The sequence below is a fragment of the Anopheles bellator genome, chromosome 1 (genome assembly GCF_943735745.2).
Source record: "Anopheles bellator chromosome 1, idAnoBellAS_SP24_06.2, whole genome shotgun sequence".
Classification (NCBI taxonomy): Eukaryota; Metazoa; Arthropoda; class Insecta; order Diptera; family Culicidae; genus Anopheles; species Anopheles bellator.
Window position 1 is genome coordinate 37,557,586 of NC_071285.1, and position 21,370 is coordinate 37,578,955.

The 21,370-nt window shown below is 47.6% G+C and overlaps 7 protein-coding genes and 1 non-coding gene across 10 annotated transcripts; 5 read left to right on the forward strand and 3 right to left on the reverse strand.

The window, feature by feature from the left end:
* The first annotated feature begins 319 nt into the window (after positions 1–319).
* On the forward strand, positions 320–5,250 carry LOC131215531 (tonsoku-like protein). The gene is made up of 3 exons (XM_058209921.1): positions 320–338; positions 439–3,700; positions 3,765–5,250. The coding sequence occupies exons 1-3, from the start codon at positions 320–322 to the stop codon at positions 5,248–5,250; spliced, it is 4,767 nt and encodes a 1,588-aa protein (XP_058065904.1).
* Positions 5,251–5,471: 221 nt separating this feature from the next.
* LOC131215532 (divergent protein kinase domain 1A) lies at positions 5,472–6,991 on the reverse strand. Its single transcript, XM_058209922.1, has 4 exons — positions 6,779–6,991; positions 6,557–6,724; positions 5,808–6,497; positions 5,472–5,745 (listed from the first exon to the last, which is right to left on the reverse strand). Exons 1-4 carry the CDS (start codon positions 6,989–6,991, stop codon positions 5,533–5,535), a joined length of 1,284 nt encoding a protein of 427 aa, XP_058065905.1. The 3' UTR covers positions 5,472–5,532.
* A 1,729-nt stretch (positions 6,992–8,720) lies between these two features.
* LOC131216654 (kynurenine 3-monooxygenase) lies at positions 8,721–12,093 on the forward strand. The gene is made up of 7 exons (XM_058211204.1): positions 8,721–8,924; positions 9,184–9,253; positions 9,329–9,568; positions 9,693–9,780; positions 10,513–11,167; positions 11,230–11,391; positions 11,462–12,093. Exons 1-7 carry the CDS (start codon positions 8,793–8,795, stop codon positions 11,603–11,605), a joined length of 1,491 nt encoding a protein of 496 aa, XP_058067187.1. The 5' UTR covers positions 8,721–8,792; the 3' UTR covers positions 11,606–12,093.
* Positions 11,705–16,023, reverse strand: LOC131216655 (2-acylglycerol O-acyltransferase 2-A-like). Of its 3 annotated transcripts, none has more exons than XM_058211205.1 (6): positions 15,960–16,023; positions 13,963–14,653; positions 13,797–13,894; positions 13,606–13,737; positions 12,415–12,956; positions 11,705–12,345 (listed from the first exon to the last, which is right to left on the reverse strand). In XM_058211205.1, the coding sequence occupies exons 2-6, from the start codon at positions 14,092–14,094 to the stop codon at positions 12,188–12,190; spliced, it is 1,062 nt and encodes a 353-aa protein (XP_058067188.1). In that variant the 5' UTR covers positions 14,095–14,653; positions 15,960–16,023; the 3' UTR covers positions 11,705–12,187. The 3 variants fall into 3 exon arrangements, with proteins under 3 accessions (XP_058067188.1, XP_058067189.1, XP_058067190.1); XM_058211206.1 differs by lacking the exon at positions 15,960–16,023 and adding an exon at positions 15,640–15,854 and having other exon boundaries at positions 13,963–14,154; XM_058211207.1 differs by lacking the exon at positions 15,960–16,023 and having other exon boundaries at positions 13,963–14,154; positions 14,221–14,720.
* Positions 15,263–15,395, forward strand: Trnay-gua (transfer RNA tyrosine (anticodon GUA)). Its single transcript has 2 exons — positions 15,263–15,299; positions 15,360–15,395. It is a non-coding gene; the product is annotated as a tRNA-Tyr (tRNA).
* Positions 16,024–16,183: 160 nt separating the features above from the next.
* Positions 16,184–19,959, forward strand: LOC131216656 (survival of motor neuron-related-splicing factor 30). Its single transcript, XM_058211208.1, has 4 exons — positions 16,184–16,238; positions 18,823–18,980; positions 19,062–19,465; positions 19,535–19,959. The coding sequence occupies exons 2-4, from the start codon at positions 18,939–18,941 to the stop codon at positions 19,803–19,805; spliced, it is 717 nt and encodes a 238-aa protein (XP_058067191.1). The 5' UTR covers positions 16,184–16,238; positions 18,823–18,938; the 3' UTR covers positions 19,806–19,959.
* LOC131216657 (peflin) lies at positions 16,683–18,699 on the reverse strand. The gene is made up of 3 exons (XM_058211209.1): positions 18,342–18,699; positions 17,918–18,164; positions 16,683–17,820 (listed from the first exon to the last, which is right to left on the reverse strand). The coding sequence occupies exons 1-3, from the start codon at positions 18,351–18,353 to the stop codon at positions 17,450–17,452; spliced, it is 630 nt and encodes a 209-aa protein (XP_058067192.1). The 5' UTR covers positions 18,354–18,699; the 3' UTR covers positions 16,683–17,449.
* A 431-nt stretch (positions 19,960–20,390) lies between the features above and the next one.
* On the forward strand, positions 20,391–21,297 carry LOC131216390 (mediator of RNA polymerase II transcription subunit 10). Its single transcript, XM_058210870.1, has 2 exons — positions 20,391–20,939; positions 21,093–21,297. Exon 1 carries the CDS (start codon positions 20,443–20,445, stop codon positions 20,833–20,835), a length of 393 nt encoding a protein of 130 aa, XP_058066853.1. The 5' UTR covers positions 20,391–20,442; the 3' UTR covers positions 20,836–20,939; positions 21,093–21,297.
* Positions 21,298–21,370: the final 73 nt, after the last annotated feature.

The window sequence follows — 21,370 nt, forward strand, 5'->3', positions numbered from 1 at the left end:
GAAGGTGTAATTGCATATTGTTTCTGTTTTGTAAAACCAAATGAACGTATTGAAAGTGAGCTTTAAATGCACCACAATTGAATGCCGCCAATTGGAGGACGAATTCAAAGAAACTATAAAGAACTTGTACTTGTTGCATTTGCCTTCACTGTAAAAGTGACAGTGTCCTTGTTGACAATTCTTCGTCGGATTAATTTGCGCGCTTTTCGTGTGTCCCTGCATATTAATCGTTTATTTTTATAACCCTGCAAATAAGTGTTTGTTATTAGTTTTTTAAGGTCAATTGCTTGGTAAAACAGTTCTCGTTAAGCAAAAAGTGATGGCACACCAAGAGCAAAGTACACAGTGGTTCCCTCCTTGCTTTTAAATGCTTCAACGAAATTTTAATCCATTCGTTTTTGGTTTTGTGCTTTTGTCGTTCTCACTTTCTTACACCAGAATTGCTAAAGAAGAAATCCAAGTATGCACATGAAGATAACTATGCTGGACTGGCGGAAACCTGCCAAAGGTTGGGAGAACTCTATCAGGAACGCGAAGAACACCAGCGCGCGCTGAACGAGTTCAAACTGGCGGCCAAAGCGTATGATAAACTGGATCGTCGTATGGACCGCGGGTTGGCGTATCGTATGGTCGGCGAGATGTACCTCATGATGGGCCAGTTCAAGGAGGCTCTGCAGAACGTACAGGCGTACATGCGGGAAGCCCAGCGTGAGGGAAACCGAAAGGAACTACAGCGTGCCCTTGTCACCATTGGACGAGTCCACCTACACCGAGCGGAATGTCAACCCAAGTCCAGCGCCGGGTCGGATCTCAAGGATGCGGAGCGAGCGTTTCGTAAGAGCCTTACACTGTGCAAAGATCTTACTGGAAGTATCAGCAAGCACAATCTGATGGAAATGGAGGCCGGAATATACCTAAACCTAGGAATTACGCTCGATCGCCAAAACAAAGTGGACGATGCGCAAGAACACATGGAACGGGCCATAAAATTGGCTCGCGAGGCCGATCTGTTCGAGTTGCTGCACACGTGCTACAACACTATGGCACTGTCTGCTTCGCGTTGGGAACACGAGGACAGAGTACTGTACCACGGTAAAACGCTACGGTTGCTCAATCACGCCCTCGAGGTGGCATCGAGGCTGCACAATCGCGCCTCGAAAATGTGCCAAACGCTCCTGCTGAAGTCGAACTTTTTTCTCCGGATGGGTGACTTTCAGAGCGCTCGGCAAACGCTAAAAAAGGCTTACCGTCTCAAGACGCCTGTCGCTGCTGATGCTCTACAGGTTGAAAAACTTTTAAAGCTGTTGGTTGCGTTGTGTCGGACAGAGGATGAGCTCGTCATGACTGAGTCGGCCAATTACGGACGTCGAAAAGCGCTCTACGAGCGAATGGGTGACGGTTCGTGCCAGTTGCGATTGTACACGAAAGCCATCGACTACTACCGTCGGATGCTGGAGTGCGCCGAAGAGGCAGGCGACGTTGGCGTGCAGCTGATACCCTGCTACGTGAGCCTTTACCAAACCTTCATCGACAACCGCCAATATGAGGAAGCTCTCGAGTTCCTTTGGAAGGAGTACGACGTAATTGCAGACGAGCCAAAGGAAGCATATCAAACACTGATGCAAATTGCAAAGATTTACGAGCGTCAGAAGACGCGACCTTTCTTCGACGCGGACGGTATTTATCGTCGAGCACGCTCTGAAGCACAAAAGCTTGGTTCACGGGAACTAGAGCGGACTGCATTGCAGCGCGCGATTAAGTTGCTTCGCAACAACAGTGCAGACATTTTGGCGGAACAGCTGGAACAGGAGGCAATCGTAGCGGGCATTGAACTGACATCCGTCGCATTGCCTGATAGTGAAGAATTTCCGGACACCGAAGATTTACCGCCAATTGCCGCTGAGATGGGGGACGACGGAAATGAAGAGGAAGATGCACATGATACTCCCAACATTGGAGATGATATCCAACTAGATGTCGATCTGTCCGACGATTCTGACAGTGAACAACGATGGAACAACAATGCAACAGCTAGCGTTGGTTCAAAGAGCACATCCGAACGCCCGGGGGCCACTCCCGGATCGCGAACACGCAAACGCGGCACAGCTTTTGCAGTACGGCGCAACAACAAGGGTGAAACGCAGCTGCACTCAGCAGCCATTTCTGGCAATCGGCTACTGGCGGAGCGACTGATTGCCCAGGGGCATCCGGTAAACGTGCGTGATCACGCTGGTTGGCTTCCGCTGCATGAAGCTTGTATTCACGGACACGCGGAGATCGTAGCTCTACTACTCGACCACGGGTCTCATTTGAATGACAAAGGCGGAACCAGTTGCGATGGCATTACGCCATTATACGATGCGTGCTCAAACGGACGATTGGACGTTATTGAACTGCTGATTGAGCGAGGAGCCAACGCAACGCAACGTACCGATTTCGGCGACACGGCGCTGCAAGTACTCAACAAATGGTATACTGAGCAAAGCCCGGGTAGTATATCATCCGAAGAATGTGCGCAGTATAAACGCATTCATGATGTATTAGTTGCGAAATTCGATGCAGCTGCCATTCAAACGTCGCCTCTGGCGGAAGCAAAACTCCCCAAAACACATACACAAAGAGCCAAAGAAAAAGTTCCCTCAACGCCGGTGCGTGAAACACCGCCTTCGGCTTTGAGCTCCTCTGCCGTTTCACTGACCTCACTCCCACGATCGCGGTTACCACAAACTGTAAGTTCACCAAGGAATGAAAGTGCCCCTGCCATAAAGCATCGTAACGTCCTGCGAAATGATGACGTTGATTGGATAACCTCAGCTCTCACGGAATGGAGTGACGACGACTCCGACGGGCGTGAATCTGGTTCAAGTTCTCCGGCCGGCTTAAAAGAGTACTGTCACGCAATGAACACGTTGCGAAATGCGAATGCACGTGAACCCGCCACTGAGCCTATTGAAAAGGTGCGGCTATCGAATTCACCAATTAAAAAACGTCCAGCTCACATGGCAATGGACGAGGTAGATGCTGATGATTGGCTTATCGACGATATGCAACAATCGGCAAAACGAAGTCGCGTCAGTCACAAACAGCTGGACATCTCGATAATCGAAGGACAGCAACTGAGACGATCCTCTTCCTTCGGCAGTCCTCCTCCGGAGCGAGTTCCGAGCGTTGATGATGACTCTATAACGGTACAAAATCACGTCGAAGCATTGTATGATTCCGATACTTCAGAGGAGTATAACTATGAAGAGTTGACAAGGCAAACTTCACTAACTCCTAGTCCGGACGCAATCGACTGTAACGCATTCGACGTGCTGATTGCTAACTCATCGAAAAGCTTTCGCCGAAAACGCCGACGACGAAATTCATCTGAACACAATTCCAGGCGAGTTTCTGGAGATCAGCTATCTCTGCTTGAAACAGGCTTCCAGCGCACGCTGCTCACGTGTGTGGAGGAGAAAGAAAACGTAGAGCCGTCCTCGCTTTCGCCCCAAGATCGTCCATTGAGTCCGATGCCGTGCCCCGAGATCGCAGTCGAAAACGACGTCGAGATGCCTGTAGTGGAACCCGAGCCGCCGTGGCCATCATTAGAATTCACACTGGACAACGGAGTGTCCATAACTTTATCCCTAACAGATGTGCCAGAAGAGAAGCTCACGATCGGTTGGTTGCACAAGAAGCTAGTTGGTTCCTACATGATGTACGTCTGCGTCTGGAGCTCTGGTTTCTTATTGCAAGATTCACTACAAAACTCTTTTCCACAGGTTACAAGGAAAACAGCCTATCATAAAGATAATCTCTGTGGCCGACAACCCCGTAGAAGATTCCTTCGCCGATAGCGATCCGCTGAGTGCATTGATTCCGCGCAGTTCCGCAGAGAGTCTGGCGCTCAATGCTCAGATAATCGGATGGAAACAAATAAATCTGGAAATGTTTTACATCGATTATTGTCACGTGCATAGTTTGGGTGAGCAAAGCCATTCGAAAATATGGATGCTTAGTGCTGATCATGCGACTACTTACAATTATCTAGCAATCGATGAAGACTTCCTCGAGCAGCTGAAGGTGATGGATGGTGCGACGGAAATTACTCTGCAACGATTCGCCGTTCAGAAGAAACCACACTCAGCGACCATCCTATTTGCATCGATTTTCTTCCAACAAGACCGCTTGAAGGAGTTGGATTTGACGATGAACGGAATCACAGACGACCAAATGGAAGACTTTGTACGCTACCTACCATCCTGTAAGCAGCTGCGCGTTCTCCGACTAGTCAACAACTGTCTGACCGGCCGCTCAGTCGAACTGCTTTGCCTACGAAATCACCAAGATGATCTTGCGCCTCGGACCACTACGACGGACACGCATGTGACGCCTCGAGCAGTAGCGCTAGGGGACGGTTTACTGACGGAACTGGACCTCAGTAGCAATTCACTACGAAGCGAGGGTCTAGTACCACTCGGCGTTCTGTGTAGTATGTTGCCCAATTTGAAAATTCTGCGCCTTCGTTCGAATCTAATTTACGACTTCGTTCCCTCCGAGCACCCCCTAATCGACGTTCGTCGCTTCACAACGTTCGACATTTCAAGAAACGCGCTCAACGATCGCTCGGTAGAATGTTTGCTGCAGCTATTGGTGGACGGCCACTTACAGGAAGCTCACGTGAACCATCTGCCAATGATATGTCCGGACTTCAAGCCAAAGCTTTGGCAAACGATCTGCACACATCAGCTCGATAGCTTGCGACTGCTGAACTTATCCAGTTGTTTATTGTCGGACGATGAACTAGAGTCAACGATACTGCCAACAATCGAGAAGGGCTGCAAGCGACTGGCGCATCTGGACCTGTCGATGAACGTTTGGCTAACGCAACAGTCCTTCCTAGCTCTGTTGCGTCACTGTTCGAGGACATCGAATATGTTGGAGGTGGTACGATTCGAGTTCAACGTAAATTTACTGTCCGAGTTGGAAACCGCAGTCAGCTCAGTCGATCAACTTTTGCAACGCATCGACTTCAGCCCGGCTGCACACTACCCAAACGAACTCGTTGTCATGCTGCCGATCCGGGGGTATACAGATGAGCGACGCGAGCTACTCCTTGCATTTTTGGGCGATTTCTGGCAGCGGCTTTGGCCAACGAGACAGTTGCGCATAAACAGCTTCGAAACAGACGAGTATTTGTTTGCTCTCACTACTACTGAGCGTAGTGTACCGAAAACTTCAGTGCAGCCAAATTTTATGAAAATCTGACGATCAGTATAACCATTACCAATAAGCAATAAGCTCCTGTTTTTAGTGATGACAGCATTTCTTTGGATTGGAAATTAAAAAAAGCCAACATAAAAAACTCTATTTTGTTGATAAGCGTTGAAAATGGAGATCTTACAGTATTTCGCGGATGCTACTCTATAATACTCGTTTACTGAAACCAGCTCTCGTTCGTCAGCAATGCAGGCAGTACGAGCGCTTTTGATTATCAATGCAATTGGCTACTGACCCGAGTCGTGCCCTGTCGTGGTCTCCATTGTAGGATTAGGAGTAGATCGAGGAGGCAAGCTGCTCGTAGATGCTCGTCAGCTCGTTGTACAGCTGTTTTTTCACCAGATTCGATGCGCCCCACGGGCGTTTCTTGTCTGTGTCCGCCTTGCTGACGGGGTGTGCACAACGCTCCAGGATACGCAACAAACGGTTCGGGCTTTTCTCCGTCACCAAGATGCCTGGTTCACCGGCAGTTCCGCGGAATATCTAACAATGAATGAGGCATGATTGAGACGGTGTGAAACTTTTGTTTCGATCGTGTCTCCTACCTTCTCGCAAACAATCTGCAGGTTGTTGTTCAGCAACCGGGTTGTACACTGATGGACTGTCGTGTTGCAACGGGTCCGGCAATCGTAGTAGAAGCAATCGTTATCCGACTGGCACGAACGTCCATCCGAAAGCTTACGATCGATCGACGCCTCCGGAATAATGTACCGGAGATCGTGGTATTTCATGCGACTGTCGCTGATACCGAACCCGGCCAGTATAACCGAACACATCTGGAACCTATTCTGAGCCATCTCCTCCAGATAGTCCAGTATCAGGACGGCCACCTTGATGTGGTACCGCCACTTGGACAGATCAATGTGATTCGTAAAGTGATACCGCCGCTCGTCGAACTCGACCGTCTCCAGCAGCTCGGTGATGAACAGATCGCCGCAGGTACCGATCACCTGCGGAAAGATTTCCTTCTCCTCGTACAGTCGACTCAGCAGGTACTCGTTGTTTTGTATAAGGTTCCAGCTGTTGCGCATGCTGGCGTGGAACAGGACGTGATTGTTCTTGTTCTTCAGCTTGAGCAAATTGTTTAGCTTATCGAAGGGTAACTGCAAATCGTACTGCAACGCAATGTAACGTCGCACGATGCCAACGTACTCGGATTCCGTTGGGAAGTGTTCCTCCCGCCGGTGACTATCGATCCAGGAGAGCTTCTCATAGCTCGCATCCGGTACCGCATGCTGGTTTACGAGAATTCAGTCTATCAGCTTGCTTCAGCTTGCGTTGGGTCAAGCCTTACCTTCAGCACTACGAACTGTTGGGCTTTGCGCGCCAAGAAACGGTTAGGATGCGCAGGATGAAGCATCGCCTGGTCGGTGGAAGGGCACCGGAACTCCGATATCGTGTCTCCGGCACAGAGCTCCGGGCACATGTAGCCCGTGATTTCATTGCTGTAGTACTGGTTGCACTGCAAGTGTTGCCATTTGAGGTAATCATCATTTACTGCACAACGAGTACTTACTGTTTTTGAAATTTTCCACTCAACGAGCACATCGAAACAGTAGTAAACGCCCGTCAGTAGATATGCGACCACTCCGAACAACACCAGCACGACGACGGTAGCACACCCGACGGCACAGTAATAGCGACGACGGGGCGAAAATCGAAGCTTGCGGGTAATGATTTTCATTCGATTCTGCAGCACTAGTCGGCTACCACCACTACCTAGTATCATCTTGCGGCACTCCTAGGTGGCCAATCAATCTAGTCAAGGACGATTCCTCCTGGCTCTGGCTTGATATTGAAAGGACACTAATCGCTTCCTTCCTTACAGTGGTTGCCTTACGATGCTAACCTTCACCCATTATGCTCCTGCTCGGCTGCTTTACCCCGGCACGTTCACCTTACCCCAGGACCCTCCGGCTAATAGTACTTCCGGTTGCGAAAATAGACAACCCGGTCACAACAAAACAATAGCCGGTGGCCTGCTGTGTCCGTGGCGTCTTGTATCGTCAGTTACATAAAAACAAATGTCCGCCCAAAATGTCACCGCCCCAGTCCAAGGACGCAAAAATGGGTGCGTGCGCCTCCGTCACGGAGGAACACGCGTTTGTTTTGAAGTGTGACGTCATGTCGACGAACCAGGGACTGGGGGAGCCTGGAGCATTGCGCATGATTACCCCAAGGAGCCTAACGCACACTATCTTCCGCCCCGACACGTGAATTTTTCTCTCTTTCACAACCCGGGTTTCGTGCCACTTGGCCACTTGCCGCTGGCAACGAAGTGTCCGTGGTGCCACTTCGACTTAATGTACTATCAGAATTTACTTCATCCAGATCACCTTTTTTCTGAATGAAAAAGAGATTTCAATTTGCCAAAAAAAACAACATTTGGTCCTCATCGTATAGTAGATATGATAGTCCTTCGATAGAACAATCAACGATGGTTGATGTCGGCGAGAAAACCATCTTCGCATCGCATATTTTTTTTGCACTGATTCTAATTGTTCAATTTATTTACTTAAGGAAAATTTCACAGCTTACTCATTACTTAATTGCAATCACCAAAGATTGGCGTATTGACAGATCGTACAATGTTGGAGTTCAATAGGCTAATGAACTGCGCGGTGTTCTTTTTCCAACAACCGAAAACAAACGTCTGTTTCTTTTGCTTCGGTCATTTTTAGACTTTCAGTCTACGCAACGACGGCTACTTGGATTGATAACTCGCCTGCCTGTCCTGAATTCTCACGGACGGCCACCGGCAGCATCAATGAAAATAAAGCGTAATCAACCATAATCTACCGCAAAAAACTCGTGCCAACCCACACTGTTAGGATCCGCAAGCCGTAAGTCCGCCGTAAATTACCAAATGAAGTAAAAAGCTTCCGGCGATAGCGCAGAATACGCACAGTAATTGGTATACTTTTCCCTTCTACAATCACGCTGCCTTCGGCGGACAAGCCCGACCAGCACTTTTCACGTGGGTCACAGAAACTATTAATGCCGATTACCCCACAATCGCGCCCATGGCCACCGGAGCTAGGGACCGTTTAATCTGTTGCTGCTTTGAACAATTAATTTTTGCCTCGCAACTGTAGTTTGTTCGTCGATTAGCAACATTTCATCTCCGAAGAATGCTTCCTGTTGGGCTTAATAAAAAACAATCCTCGCTAGGCTTTCGGTGACGAAAGCGGCATGATCACATTACGGAAGGAAGAAACCAAAAAAACTATTGTGCCTGTGATAACGACCCCGGCTCAACTGTCCATCCGGTAGCTTGAAGTGCCCTGGAGCGTAGCGAGTAAACGCACATGCCGAAGATAGTAGAGGCCAACAGTGGCACAAAGGGACGCGGGAGGAGGCGAAGATAGAAGCGCTACCGTAGCTTTTACTGCTCAGCCGTGTGCCTGCACCCGGTCAGTTCCGTTTCAACACTTGGCACAGTGGCAGCACCTCGCGATCGTCCGAGAGCTCGGCAGTGAAAACGTATCGCAAGGACGCTTGATACGTCGATTACAGAGGAGAAGCTGTTTATGCAAAACAAACGAGATTTTGCCAACAATACAAACACGATGGCCACGGACATTGGGTATCAATACAAACGAACCAACACGAATGGCTACTTGCAGCAACCGCTGGATATCGCGATCGTTGGTGGAGGACTGGTGAGTGATCTACGCCAACTAATCCTAGTTTACGGTCGCTGAAAGCGTCTCTGTGTGAAATTTTATTCGACAATGTACAGCGATCGCTATTGAGTGGTGAAAATCTGTCAATGGTTGTCTAGCACGTGCTTATCATCGTCACTCGTTGACAATAATGGGGTTAACCTTAATCCTGAAGTTAACCAATAAATTTGGGCAATTTCACTCGCGAGTCTCATCTGTAGCCGTTCTGTAATCGTTTTGCTGTTTCTTTCCGCAGGTTGGCTCCCTGTTGGCCCTCCATCTGGGCAAGAAGGGACACGAAGTAAATCTGTACGAGTATCGAGAAGGTAACGTACACGCTCGCAACCCAGCGATGCGGATCGATAATCTGTAGTAATCGATACATACAATCGACAAAATAGACATTCGCACGGCCGAGCTGGTGCTTGGGCGCAGTATCAACCTCGCCCTTTCGGCGCGGGGGCGCCGTGCCCTGGCCGAAGTTGGCCTGGAGGAAGCCCTGCTTGGTCACGGTATACCGATGGCGGGCCGGATGCTACACGATCTGAGCGGCCAGCGGAAGGTTGTGCCGTACGATGCGAATACCAAGCAGTGCATCTACTCGGTCGGTCGTAAGCATCTGAACGAGGTGCTACTCAACGGTAAGCTAGAAAGGCTACAAAGAACTCCACACGGAGTGTAGAATTACGCTTCGGGTGCGCCAATGGAATGACATTTGTAAGGATTCCGTTTTTTCCGTTTTCTGTTCCGCCGCTTTTCTTTCAGCTGCCGAAAAGTACCCAAACATTCACCTGAACTTCAATCACAAGCTCGTCAGCGCCGATTTGGACGAGGGACACTTTTCCATGATCGAGTAAGTACAGTGCCCATTAGTTTATAGGCGTTCCAGCGCAGCGTAGATCGAGAAAAACTGTCAGTCTAGTTCCCTGATTTGTTTCCGTCTCCATCGTCCGTTAGTTTACTTCTTATCATTGGGGCATCTGGTGATTTGCCGTTTGTCGTCAGGTGCGATGCACGTGCGAACACCATAGCCCAACAACGCAAACTCGTAGACGCGCCTCTCGAGCCGACCACGGGGGTTCAATACCCAGAGCCGAGTCGTCAAGTGGGTTTATTTGCAAATGAGCCTTTTAGGAAGATAAACTTCCCCTTATCGGTACTAGAAACAGAAGCTTACTCTCTTCAAGCACGAGATTTTCGTTATCAGTAGAAGGACTTCGTGGGTAATCACTTTCGTAGAACTCATTCGGTAGGCTTCCATGCAAAAGGATTTTAATCTCAAGAGGTTGACTTCCGTTTCCTGAAATGGAAAGTTTACGGTATTTCCATTGCAAACAGGTGGGTCCAAAAATAGTTTCTTGTATTCTGACTCACTTGCCACAGGGTCGCCGGATTTCTTATCTTCCAACCTGTTTGGCAAGTATTTACACAATATATTTTCGATCAAATCTCTTTGAATAGATTATTAACATTTTCCCAGAACCGATAAAGATTGACAGAATCACGTTAACACAAGCCCGCCATGTAATCAACCAACGATAGGATACTGATACAATATTGGATCTTCTTTGACCGTAAATTGCAGTCCAACAACGAAGGAAATAAAGAACTCCCAAGCCGATCTGATCGTCGGGTGCGACGGCGCTTACAGTGCCGTTCGGAAGGAGATCATCAAGCGGCCAAGGTACGACTTCAGCCAGACATACATCGAGCACGGCTACCTGGAGCTTTGCATTCCACCGTTGCCCAACGGAGAATTCGCGATGCCCCACAACTATCTGCACATTTGGCCACGAGGGAAGTTCATGATGATCGCTCTGCCCAATCAGGATCGCACCTGGACCGTAACGCTGTTTATGCCGTTCACCCACTTCAACAGTATTACCGATGCAGACAGTTTGTTGAGCTTCTTCCGTCAGTACTTCCCTGACGCGATCGATCTGATTGGGCGCGAACGGTTGATCAAGGATTTCTTTAAGATTAAACCGCAGTCCCTGGTTATGATCAAGTGCCGCCCGTATCACGTTGGTACGAAGGCATTGATAGTGGGCGACGCAGCCCACGCGATGGTTCCGTTTTACGGTCAAGGAATGAATGCTGGATTCGAGGACTGCAGCCTGCTGACGGAACTCTTTAGCAAATACGGAACCGACTTGGGACGTATTTTGCCCGAGTTTAGCGAGCGGCGTTGGGCGGATGCACACTCGATTTGCGATTTGGCCATGTATAACTACATAGAGGTAAGAGCAGAACGCAATCATTTTGCTAAACTTGTGCTAATGTGATGTGCTCTCGATCGCAGATGCGTGATCTGGTTACGAAGCGATCGTATTTGTTGCGCAAAAAACTGGACGAGATACTATTTTGGCTGCTACCAAACACGTGGGTCCCGCTTTACAACTCGGTATCCTTTTCGCACATGCCATACAGTCAGTGCATCGCAAATCGCGCGTGGCAGGATAAGGTTTGTAACTGGTGCGTGACAGAGAGGATGATGTTTCGTTTAAACCACGATCTGCTATTCCTGCTTTTAGATCCTGACCCGCGCCATATATGGGGGATCAGTTGTCGCAGCTGCGGCCATCGGAACGCTTTGCTACCGATACCTGAATGTGAGCCATTTGGAACGATTATCGGCGTCAATTGTAGATGCCGTTAAGTTGCTGAAGCCCAACTAAAACCTGTTCACTTAATAACTGGAGCCTTAGTTGATTCTCATGCGACTTGTATTCGAAATAGATTGGCTAGATAAAATAATTACTCCCGTTTATGTTCGTGTCTTATCATTTTATTAGTCAAGCCACGTTCTCACGATAGTCCTATTACTGCTATGGTATCTTACCATAGGTCACATACGTTTAACCAGAAAACTGTTCCTATTCTCATCCTCTACTACCGTAAAACCATGCACATTAATCCTACATTAATTACGAAACCAATTTACTACAAAAACAGCGTGCATACAACGAACAACGAGGAAGTAACCAAAAAAACAGTAATAAGCTTCAGGTTCTGATTTTACAGTATTAGCGTACGATGTTCTGTTATCCTGTTCGAACCAAGTGCAGAAGTTATGACTCCTGAAGATCAATAGCCTTCCATTTTGCTCTTTGCTAAATAAATAGTACCAACCGGGCAAACCGCAAATTCTATGAACCAGCATAAAATGTACAAAAATCTTTGCCTTCCCAAGTCTTTTATCTCCAACTGTAGCTTTACGCCAGGAATCGAATGATCCTACCACAGGGTCTTTCAGTCGTTTATTCCAGCACGAGCTTCACGTTCTTGTGATCGGTGATGAAGCGTGCTTTGTGCGTTTCGAACAGCAAATCCAGCTCGCGACAGAATCGATCGTGCACTTCATCGATCTGCTCGTTGGTGGGGTTATCCGACTGCACCACTTCCAACGGAGCTCCGACTGAATGCAAAAGACGAAATATTTAGATCTTATCTTAAGTAATCTTCTACCCTCTATAGTTTCACTTACCGACAGTGTTAAGCGGTTTCCGGCGCGGTATCAGGCCGTAACTGTACTGGAAGAATCCGCGACCAACGAATGCCGCCGGTGCTATTCCCGTCGTGTTCTTCACGAACTCCTGGAACCGGCGCAACTTCGAACCCGGCGGATTCGGCGGCTGATCGAATAGGTCGACTTCACCGAATGTCATCACGGGAACGAGCGGTGTACCGGCTTTAATGGCCAGCTTACAAAAACCTTTGCGCTTTCGCAGCACCAGCGTATAGTTGTTGGGCCGGCAATGCAGGGACTCTGCCGCACCGCCAACGACGATCACGACCGCATTGCCTGTGTAGCCATCGGCGTTCAGTGGATGGTCGGGTTTATTCGACGCCTTCAGCAGACTCAAAATGCTGTTCTGATTGGCAGAGACAAGTCCCCACGAAAGCAACAGCTCACGAAAGAACGGGATAACGAAGTGAAAGTTGAGTGTCACGGGCCGGGACCTGATCTTGGGAAAATGTTCGGCGAAACCAGTCACGCTGGTGGCGAAATTGATGAAAACTCCGAGTCTAACAAAAGAGTAGAATACACGATTCAATGAGTTTATAAAAATCGCAGAGTAATAGGCGAAAAATACCACAACCCGTATCTTAATCCTGTTACTATCGGTCTTTGAATGGTTCGGTTATCTTTCAAGATACGCGCCATCGGTGAATAAATAAATGATGTTTAAAATCTAATCGGTAGTATCAGACGTAAATCACAACGGTATTACATTTGCGAATGTACTGTGTGTACTACAAAAAGGACAGATATGATAAGTTTTGGATTCTCCAAAGGAGCGGAACAACGCAAACGAGCAAGTGATAATGCTAATTAACCAACGGGCACGTGCGTTATCGGTTAATCGGCTTTTTTGGACAACCGAAAACAAAACTTCTTCGAAAGGGCTAGAAAAAACAGGCACGTTAGCGCACATAGGGTCCGATACACTTTGGACTTGACCTCGCCCGTTCCGTCCCTTCCGTGGCCGGTGTAAAATGTTTCAGTTTCGTAACTCATTCCCATTGCAGAGCCGTATCTTATCAGCGTCGCCGATTGACGATTGGTATTTGGGCACTACGGCTACCCACTAATCAACGCTGGAAAAATGATTATGTCCGTGTTCTACCAGAACTTGCTAACGAAGCAATACTTATTCTAACATTTCGCACTCACCCTAGAACACCATGCGGGAACGCGGCAAACAGGTAGTTCCGGTTGGGATCGAGATCGACCGTTTTGTGTAGCGTTGCCGGAAAGTAGCTCCGATAGAGACGCCACCAGAACAGTCCGCGCCACCAATTCACACTGCAAAACGATGGCAATAACAGAGTTTGCTTGCACCTTAAAGTTACCGAAATAGTTACCCTTGGCCACGGCCACCGTTGGTTGTAATTTTACGATCCGTGTAGATGAAGTATCCGTAGATGACGCAGAGTGTTTTAATAAACAAATTACCGTAGATCTACAACGGAAGCGTCCCAATTATCGTCATTTCGTTTTGTGACTCGAGCCGGCGTAATCGACAATTACCAGAAAGACAAAGTAGGAAATAAGCATTCCTAGTTCACCGAACAGGATCAACCACATCCACAGAGCCGTGGACAGAGTTTCGAGGCGCCGTCGGAGCGGCACATTTAGTGGTGCCCATTCGATTTTTCCCATTTTGCCGTTGGCTTACAAGTCCGCCAGGCCGCTGACCGTTTTATTGCCTATACGTTAGCACTTAAGCAGATGTTTCAGAGAACAGTTAGACATACGACACTCGAACACGTGCACGCACAAACACACTTAATGTCAGGATCGGAAGGACCCACTGGAAGCTTAGCACGAGACAGCTTCGGCCACCTGCCAACGTTCGGTACTTGTGCAAGACACTGGAATCATCGGCCGTCCCGCATATCCTGCCGACTCTGCCGGACACGCAACACTGATTTGGGTTTCCGATCGGCTTACCAATCGACTCCTAACAATTGCATTCAACCGGCGAAATGGAGGTTTGCCCTCACGAACACTGCTGCAGTTCTTCCCCCGAAAGTTCCTAGCCACGTTATCGGGTTCCGCGATGCGGGTCCGCTCCGGCCCAACCAGAAGAAGCACGCTGCTGAATTCAATTGTGCATACACCCGCGGTGTGAGCCCACGGACTGATCCCAGCGCACCGCGTTGGCCCGCAGATAACGAAAATGGAATTAGTGTGATGGGAAGTTGGTGAGACGGCCGGTCTGTGATAAGAAAATATGAACACAAAATTACCGTTTGGCCACAGACCAATAAGATGGCGGTAAAAATGCAATCATTGCCGATCAACAAACGAGATTTCTATCGACCGTTACAGAGAAAGGTTCTCGCAAACCACACGGCTTCAAACACCACATTGTTCCAAGTCACGCAGCTATCACATTCCATATTGATAAACCTTGGATAGGTAACACAATCCGAAAAAAAATCTTTATAGTCGGCAATGTCTTAACTTTGAACTAACGTAAGCGAATTCTAATCCTATCGTTTCGTAAGTTATCAGCCGATGGTGGGTGGCTTATCTTAACTGCTTATCTTTGAACCGTTTAGGCCACATTTACTCAGCCTGCCTAAGGGGTCACCACAAAGGGACAGCCTGAAACGCGGTGTAGGTCCGAAGCGTAGTGATGAATCGATTTATGAGCGTGGCTTGAGTGTTGATATATTTTATCACCAGATTTCTAGGGTTTTGTTTTCCAATCAAACCAATTAATTTTACCGTGACGGTCGCGGCTCTACATTGTGGGAGAGAGAGGTAAAATCAAAAGCAGAGATTGGTAAGCGTACACTGATAAGACGAACCTCGAGTAACACCTTCGATAGCTCAGTTGGTAGAGCGGTGGACTGTAGAGAGAAAGATCGGAAGGAGAGAAACCACATAATACACTCTTCCGAAATACGGTTATAGAAATCCATAGGTCACTGGTTCAAATCCGGTTCGAAGGAAAACCGAATCACTTTTTTATAGGTCGTCACCGAACAGACTGATCAGTTTACTCTTGCAAGCAGCAGGTCTTCGTACACAGGCAATCAGCACCTTTCCGTGATAATATTAACTACGTCGTAGATTGAAATTGAAGATTTTATTCCGCTCCCAACCAAATGTTAAAAAGGAGATCGTTTAACAAACCAGCTCGTTAGTACGTTAGCGATTAAGTTAAGGATCCTATGGGACGAACGGATATCGCACAGACGCTCTTTAGTTGCCCATGTGTATAAATGAACGCGGTCAAAACACTAAAATGCGGTTCCTGTATCAACTGTCCTTCGACACTGTTTTCTGTAGCTACATAATCAACGCTGGTGGTAACGACTTACCAAATCCGAGAGAAATCTCTTCCTCTCTCGACGCTTTTCTTTGCAAAAGGACCACAGCGGAGTGTTTGTCATCAGAAATCTTCTCATCTACGCGGCCAGCCAAGCAACGGTTTCGAGCGTGCCGCGAGTGCGCAGGCGATCCCCGATTGCGCGCTTAACATTTCGGCGGCGATCATATGTGATCATACTCACTTCTCTATTGCAACCAATTGATCGAAATTGTGCCAGAGCTCTCCGCCTCTAACGCCAATCTCTCTGCGAATCTCTCGATTTACAGGAGAGAGATGTCTTTGATGCACGGCCACTAAGATGCAACTAAGAACACAGAAAATGGTGAGTCAACTTTTCTTCATGCGTTTCACTTGCGATAGACAACAAAGACCTTCGGCAAAGATATTGCACTTCGTAGAAAGTTCTTTATCCAAAGTTCCACAACGCATGTAGATGAGTAACAGTGAAACCCGATAAGAGGTAGTGTATGTTTTGCTTATTCTCACTCTACGGAACACTCGAAAAGATAAACCAACCGGTATCTTGCAGCCACGATGTGCACAGTGTTCAAATCCGGATCAGTGTTTGGCGCGCGGGTTCCCTCTTCTGAAGGCGAAAATGACTGATGAGATTTACATGTCGTGTTCGCCCCGCTCAGTAGCAAATAGTGTATTGAGTGACCCTTTTTTAAGAAGCACATGATCAAGTTTTGTTGTCGCTTGCGTGCGTCACGAGCAACCATGCACGCCAAGGGTTGGTACTCGTTTATCATGGCCATGCGATTGATGTTAGTTGACGGTTGACGCAATTTAACCGCTCGAACCTTTCCTACAAACCTCAATACAAGTGTCGTGAAAACTGGAAACGTTGCATAAAAAGAAGAAGGAAGGAACATTCTCTCGTTAACATTAAACAAAGAGCGAGTAGATAATAATACATGTATTTTTGATAGTTAAAATAGAATACAACTCACGCAGCCACCCGGAACCGGAACCAGTCACGCAACCGGGACAGATCGGGGTTTTTTTGTAAAACAATGCCGGCAAGCACACAGGGAGAAACCTACAATTTTCATAGACCAACTCAACAGAAACAGACAAAATAACGCTGCCAGAGCATAGAGTAACGCAGAGAAAACCTTACACAAAATTGAATGACGTTCACTAGTCCGGGCTCGATGTGCGATCGAAGGTGAAGTGGATAGATGCCATGCGTTCCATAGTTGTAATGTTAATTCCTTTCTTTTGCTGTTGTAAATTAAGTTGTTTTTTTTTGTTGCTCTCACCTATTTTGCTAGTTACCAACCGATTTTGCGACCGTTTCCGCCGTTACGTTGATTGTATTTCCAGATTTTCCAGGTGGGAAAAGCAGGACAAAGTTGGGTGTGAATTCCAAGGACACTACATCGCCGGATTGTTTTGCGTTTGAATGTAATATTTTGATTCCTTTTCACAAAAGCGTATTTATCATTCAACCGAGTAAGGCTGGTCTGTCCGTTCGGCCATCGCATTCCGGCCTTATCTGTCCTACCTACCGGTGCGTGTAACATGATTAGATGTATTGTTTGTAGAGTTGTATGTGTGCAATGTATACTGAGTCCACTTAACAACGACGAGTCCTGCCGAAGATCGATTCCAAACAGGCTAGTGGCTTTGATGGGTAGGATTTGAGAGACCAATCGGGACGCACTTTTAGGAACACATCGACAGAGCAATGCCGAGAAAATCTTCGAACCCGATTGTGATGATGCCCTTCTGTTCAGTGTCCCGCACGCGGAACGCATCGGTAAAGCGCTGTATCTGGATGCACGTTACGATGAACTGATCGACCGAGATCTCCTTCCGGTTAATCGGATCATTCTTCGCGATCAGGTACTGAATGAAGGGGGGCGAAAAGCGAAACCCCATCTGCGTCAGGGCCTGCGTTAGCTCGCTCTCCTCGATGTGGCCCGATGCGTCCCGGTCAAAGTTCTTAAACACCTGCAGCCACTGGTTAATGTAGTTGTACAGCTTCTCGAAGTCATAGATGTCTACCGTTCCGGTCTTGTTTCGATCAAACATGCCTGCACAGAGGGCAAGGATACAGTTTAGGCGGGTTGTTCGACTACCACCACCACCCATTGCCATCGCAACCACGCACACGCACACGCACATACTCACTGATCATCAAATTACATGCCGTGTCGGAGAAATGATCACCCCGACCGTTGATTAGCGCTTGCTGAAGCTCGCGATTGTTGATGCGTCCCGTGTTGTCCTTGTCGATGTTGCGGAAAATGTTTTGAATTTCCGGACTGACCGCCGGCTGCTGGGGTGGTGGCGCATATCCTCCATAGCCTCCTCCGCCGTACGCGGCTGCCGGGTGTTGGCCATAGCCTCCTCCGTACTGCTGCTGGGGATAACCACCCTACGGAACGGTATCGGATTAATCATCGCGGATGAATCATCAACGGCAGAGTCAGTTTGCCAGTTCCATAATGTAAATAGAATGCCCCATGACGAAATAGACAGGGAATTGGATCACGGAGATAAAAAAAAACACGTCACGTCGTATCAACATTAACTACGTTTCGCTTGCACTCACCTGATAAGCCATCTATGGTGCCAATTCGACAGGAGCGCGTCGCTTAGCGTGCACAAAAAAGACCGGAAAGATACTAGCAAACTTTGCAAAAGGGAATCAGACAGAACCAAGGCACCATGCAATTTCCCAGACGTAGTTTGCACTAACGTTGGGCCTCACGATAAACTGACAATTGGGACAATTTGCGTGTTCCAGGATGCACGCACACACTCACACAAACCATGTATGGAAGCAGCTGCTGCACTGTCAACTACAAATCAAGATTTATTCGTCGAAAAGCGCAGCGCGATTAAGATTTTTCAGGCTCTATTTTATGCTACCAATGAGCTCATTATTCTTTGACACTGCAAACTATCACGTTTCCCTACGCCATTCACCAAAAATAAACAAGAAAAATTAGCTACAGAGCGATGTTTGGTGGCTATTTAAATCTGAACCGCAACTGAAGTGCTCAATCCGGTTGCTTCAAAACGCTTCACAGTTGCACACACGTCAAATAGGTTGCTGCGAGTGTTTGGTGAAAACCGAAAACAACACACCGAGCCTGTTTCGATCGCCGTGCGAAACTTTGTTGTGCTTTCATTGTTGACCGAAGCAATGGCTGACGATTTGCAAAATTATAAACTACAACTGCAACAGGTAGGCGTCGTGTTTCGCTGTGGGTCTGCGCAGAAATGAACGGTGCTTTACGGAATTTCGTTTTCCCTCTGCCGTTGTTAGGTAGAAGCGGCGCTGTTGACCGATCCGGAAAATGGTGAGCTACTCAAGCTGAAACAGGATCTGGACGAAGTGATCGAGCTCACGAAGGATCTGATCAAGGCACAACAGGAGCCGGAACAGAAGAAATCTGCATACATCGAACCCGCCACCAGCAGCTACCTCGACGGGGGTTCGGGCGCAGAAAAGAAGCAATCTAAACCGGCGAAGGTGTGGAAGGTGGGTGATAAGGTTTCCGCTAAGTGGATTGAAGACGGACAGTACTATGATGGTACCATAGAGTCGATCGCGGAAACGGGTGAGGTGAACGTAGTGTTCGAAGCCTACCAAAACCGAAGCACCACCACTATAAGCGAACTGAGGGAGCGCAAAACCAGAAACGAAGTGTTCCCGGCCAACAGCAATAAGTAAGTAAACAGCACACCAGAACGGCGCAGACGGAGTACTTTCAATGTGGATCCGATGTTTACTTTTAGACGGATGCGACACAATCAGAAAGAGTACCTGAAGAAGAAGAAAATGAAAAAGATTCAGCGATTCAAGGAGCTGGAAGAAGAGCGCGAGTGTGAAAAAAACAAATGGCTACAGTTTTCGGCCAAATCGACGAAAAAGTCGGGCGTAAAGGCGAAAAGCATTTTTGCATCACCCGAAAACGTGAACGGCCGCGTCGGCATTGGCACGTGCGGTGTGTCTGGTAAGCCGATGACGGAGTTTTCACACGGAGAGAAGTATCGAAAAGGAATCTAACTGGCCCGGTTCTTCAGATCACGAAGCATACCCCAAACACAGCGCTATGGCATCGATTCGTAGCAGCAACGACACTTTCATTCGAGACACGGAAATTTTGATATAAGTTTGAGTTTGGTTACAGCATACTACACGTACAATAAATTAAGCTATCAATATTTCTCCAGCTTGTGAACCTTTGGTTTATATTTTTTGTTTTGTTTTACTAAATATAAAGCAAAACAAAACTCACGGGCGAGTGCCGAGCTTTCCGGTCTTACCGCGTCCTTTAAGCACCTTGGTTCAATACCAAGTACGGTTATAAACGCTTCCTGCCTAAAACGCTCCAAACGCTTTCGCTGCTCCGGTCGTGCCCTCTGGCGCCGGTGAGCTATCCAACACGCCGTCCAAAATGCATAATTAAAATTGATTTCAATACTTAAAAATCCACCCATTTCCTTACGTACCTAGCAACATCGGGAATAAGAAAATGTCCTTCGAACGCTGTAAAGTATTGAACCCCTCTTATAAATTCACGAAGAGGGAAATTTGTGTTGACCGTACCTTTTGACGTTTGAGCCCAAACAAAATCAAAACATTTTCGTCTTCGTCGGGATCGAGAGGAAAATTTCTAGCAGCAGCTTCTTCTACAAACAGAATGACTTCCCCGTTGGAAAACTTGGAAAACTTTCTGGAGATGTTTATCGAAAATGTACGACAGATTCGCATCATCGTGAGCGACTTTCAGCCACAGGGACAGAACGTGCTGAATCAAAAAATTCAATCGCTAGTTTCGGGGCTTCAGGAGATCGATAAGCTGAAGCACCAGATTGATGTGAATGTTCCGCTGGAGGTTTTCGACTACATCGATCAGGGCCGTAACCCGCAACTGTACACGAAGGACTGCATCGACAAGGCGCTGACAAAGAACGAGGAAGTGAAGGGAAAGATCGATTCGTACCGAAAATTCAAGAGCAACCTGATGAAGGAGCTCAGCGAAACGTTCCCGATCGAGATCAGCAAGTACAAGGCGATCCGCGGCGATGAATAGTAGCGGTAACGGTACTTTCAGGCACGTTGGTGTGGCGGCAACCGTCGTGTCGTGTGTGGTGATGTCTGATTCTAGACCATAAGGGACCGACAAAAACCATTGAAGTGAGTACGAAGTTTGAAGCAAATCATACAATTCGGACGAGATCATGTGCACAGAAAATTCCCTCACTACTAACCGAGTGTGGAGGCAGCAACTAAAGACAAGCAGCAGCAACTTTCTTATTCTAATGTATTATCTTTTATAATATTAAAAAGTGAAACGTTGCATCATTATTACAAAACAATTCTCAAGAAACGCTTTCTTCGATTGCCGCCGCCGCCCAAGAGCAACATAGTTTCGAAGGTATGCCGATGCCCAGCGGGCAATTGCGCGATCAACGACCCCCGTTGAATGACCCCCGACCCCCTGGTACACAATCAATCGCCCATGGTAGCTCAAATTGAAATAAAATTATAAAAAGCATCGTCCGTTTCGCTTTTATCATACATGTAAGAAAGGGAAAACAGTATAGACTGGAATTTTCTTCCTTTTC

Excerpts from the sequence above, each read along its gene's own strand:
- LOC131216655 (XM_058211205.1), bottom strand. The coding sequence starts at position 14,094 with ATGGGAAAAATCGAATGGGCACCACTAAATGTGCCGCTCCGACGGCGC. Across the intron at positions 12,957-13,605 it reads TTCCCGCATGGTGTTCTAGG|ACTCGGAGTTTTCATCAATT; the intron begins GTGAGTGCGAAA and ends CTCTTTTGTTAG. Across the intron at positions 12,346-12,414 it reads GAAACCGCTTAACACTGTCG|TCGGAGCTCCGTTGGAAGTG; the intron begins GTAAGTGAAACT and ends TTTTGCATTCAG.
- LOC131215532 (XM_058209922.1), bottom strand. The coding sequence starts at position 6,991 with ATGATACTAGGTAGTGGTGGTAGCCGACTAGTGCTGCAGAATCGAATG. Across the intron at positions 6,498-6,556 it reads AACAGTTCGTAGTGCTGAAG|CATGCGGTACCGGATGCGAG; the intron begins GTAAGGCTTGAC and ends CTCGTAAACCAG. Across the intron at positions 5,746-5,807 it reads TGCAGATTGTTTGCGAGAAG|ATATTCCGCGGAACTGCCGG; the intron begins GTAGGAGACACG and ends ATTCATTGTTAG.
- LOC131216654 (XM_058211204.1), top strand. The coding sequence starts at position 8,793 with ATGCAAAACAAACGAGATTTTGCCAACAATACAAACACGATGGCCACG. Across the intron at positions 9,781-10,512 it reads GGACACTTTTCCATGATCGA|TCCAACAACGAAGGAAATAA; the intron begins GTAAGTACAGTG and ends CGTAAATTGCAG. Across the intron at positions 11,168-11,229 it reads CCATGTATAACTACATAGAG|ATGCGTGATCTGGTTACGAA; the intron begins GTAAGAGCAGAA and ends TCTCGATCGCAG.
- LOC131216390 (XM_058210870.1), top strand. The coding sequence starts at position 20,443 with ATGACTTCCCCGTTGGAAAACTTGGAAAACTTTCTGGAGATGTTTATC.
- LOC131215531 (XM_058209921.1), top strand. Across the intron at positions 3,701-3,764 it reads CTAGTTGGTTCCTACATGAT|GTTACAAGGAAAACAGCCTA; the intron begins GTACGTCTGCGT and ends TCTTTTCCACAG.
- LOC131216657 (XM_058211209.1), bottom strand. Across the intron at positions 17,821-17,917 it reads GGCATGTAATTTGATGATCA|GCATGTTTGATCGAAACAAG; the intron begins GTGAGTATGTGC and ends CCCTCTGTGCAG.
- LOC131216656 (XM_058211208.1), top strand. The coding sequence starts at position 18,939 with ATGGCTGACGATTTGCAAAATTATAAACTACAACTGCAACAG. Across the intron at positions 18,981-19,061 it reads ATAAACTACAACTGCAACAG|GTAGAAGCGGCGCTGTTGAC; the intron begins GTAGGCGTCGTG and ends TGCCGTTGTTAG. Across the intron at positions 19,466-19,534 it reads TTCCCGGCCAACAGCAATAA|ACGGATGCGACACAATCAGA; the intron begins GTAAGTAAACAG and ends GTTTACTTTTAG.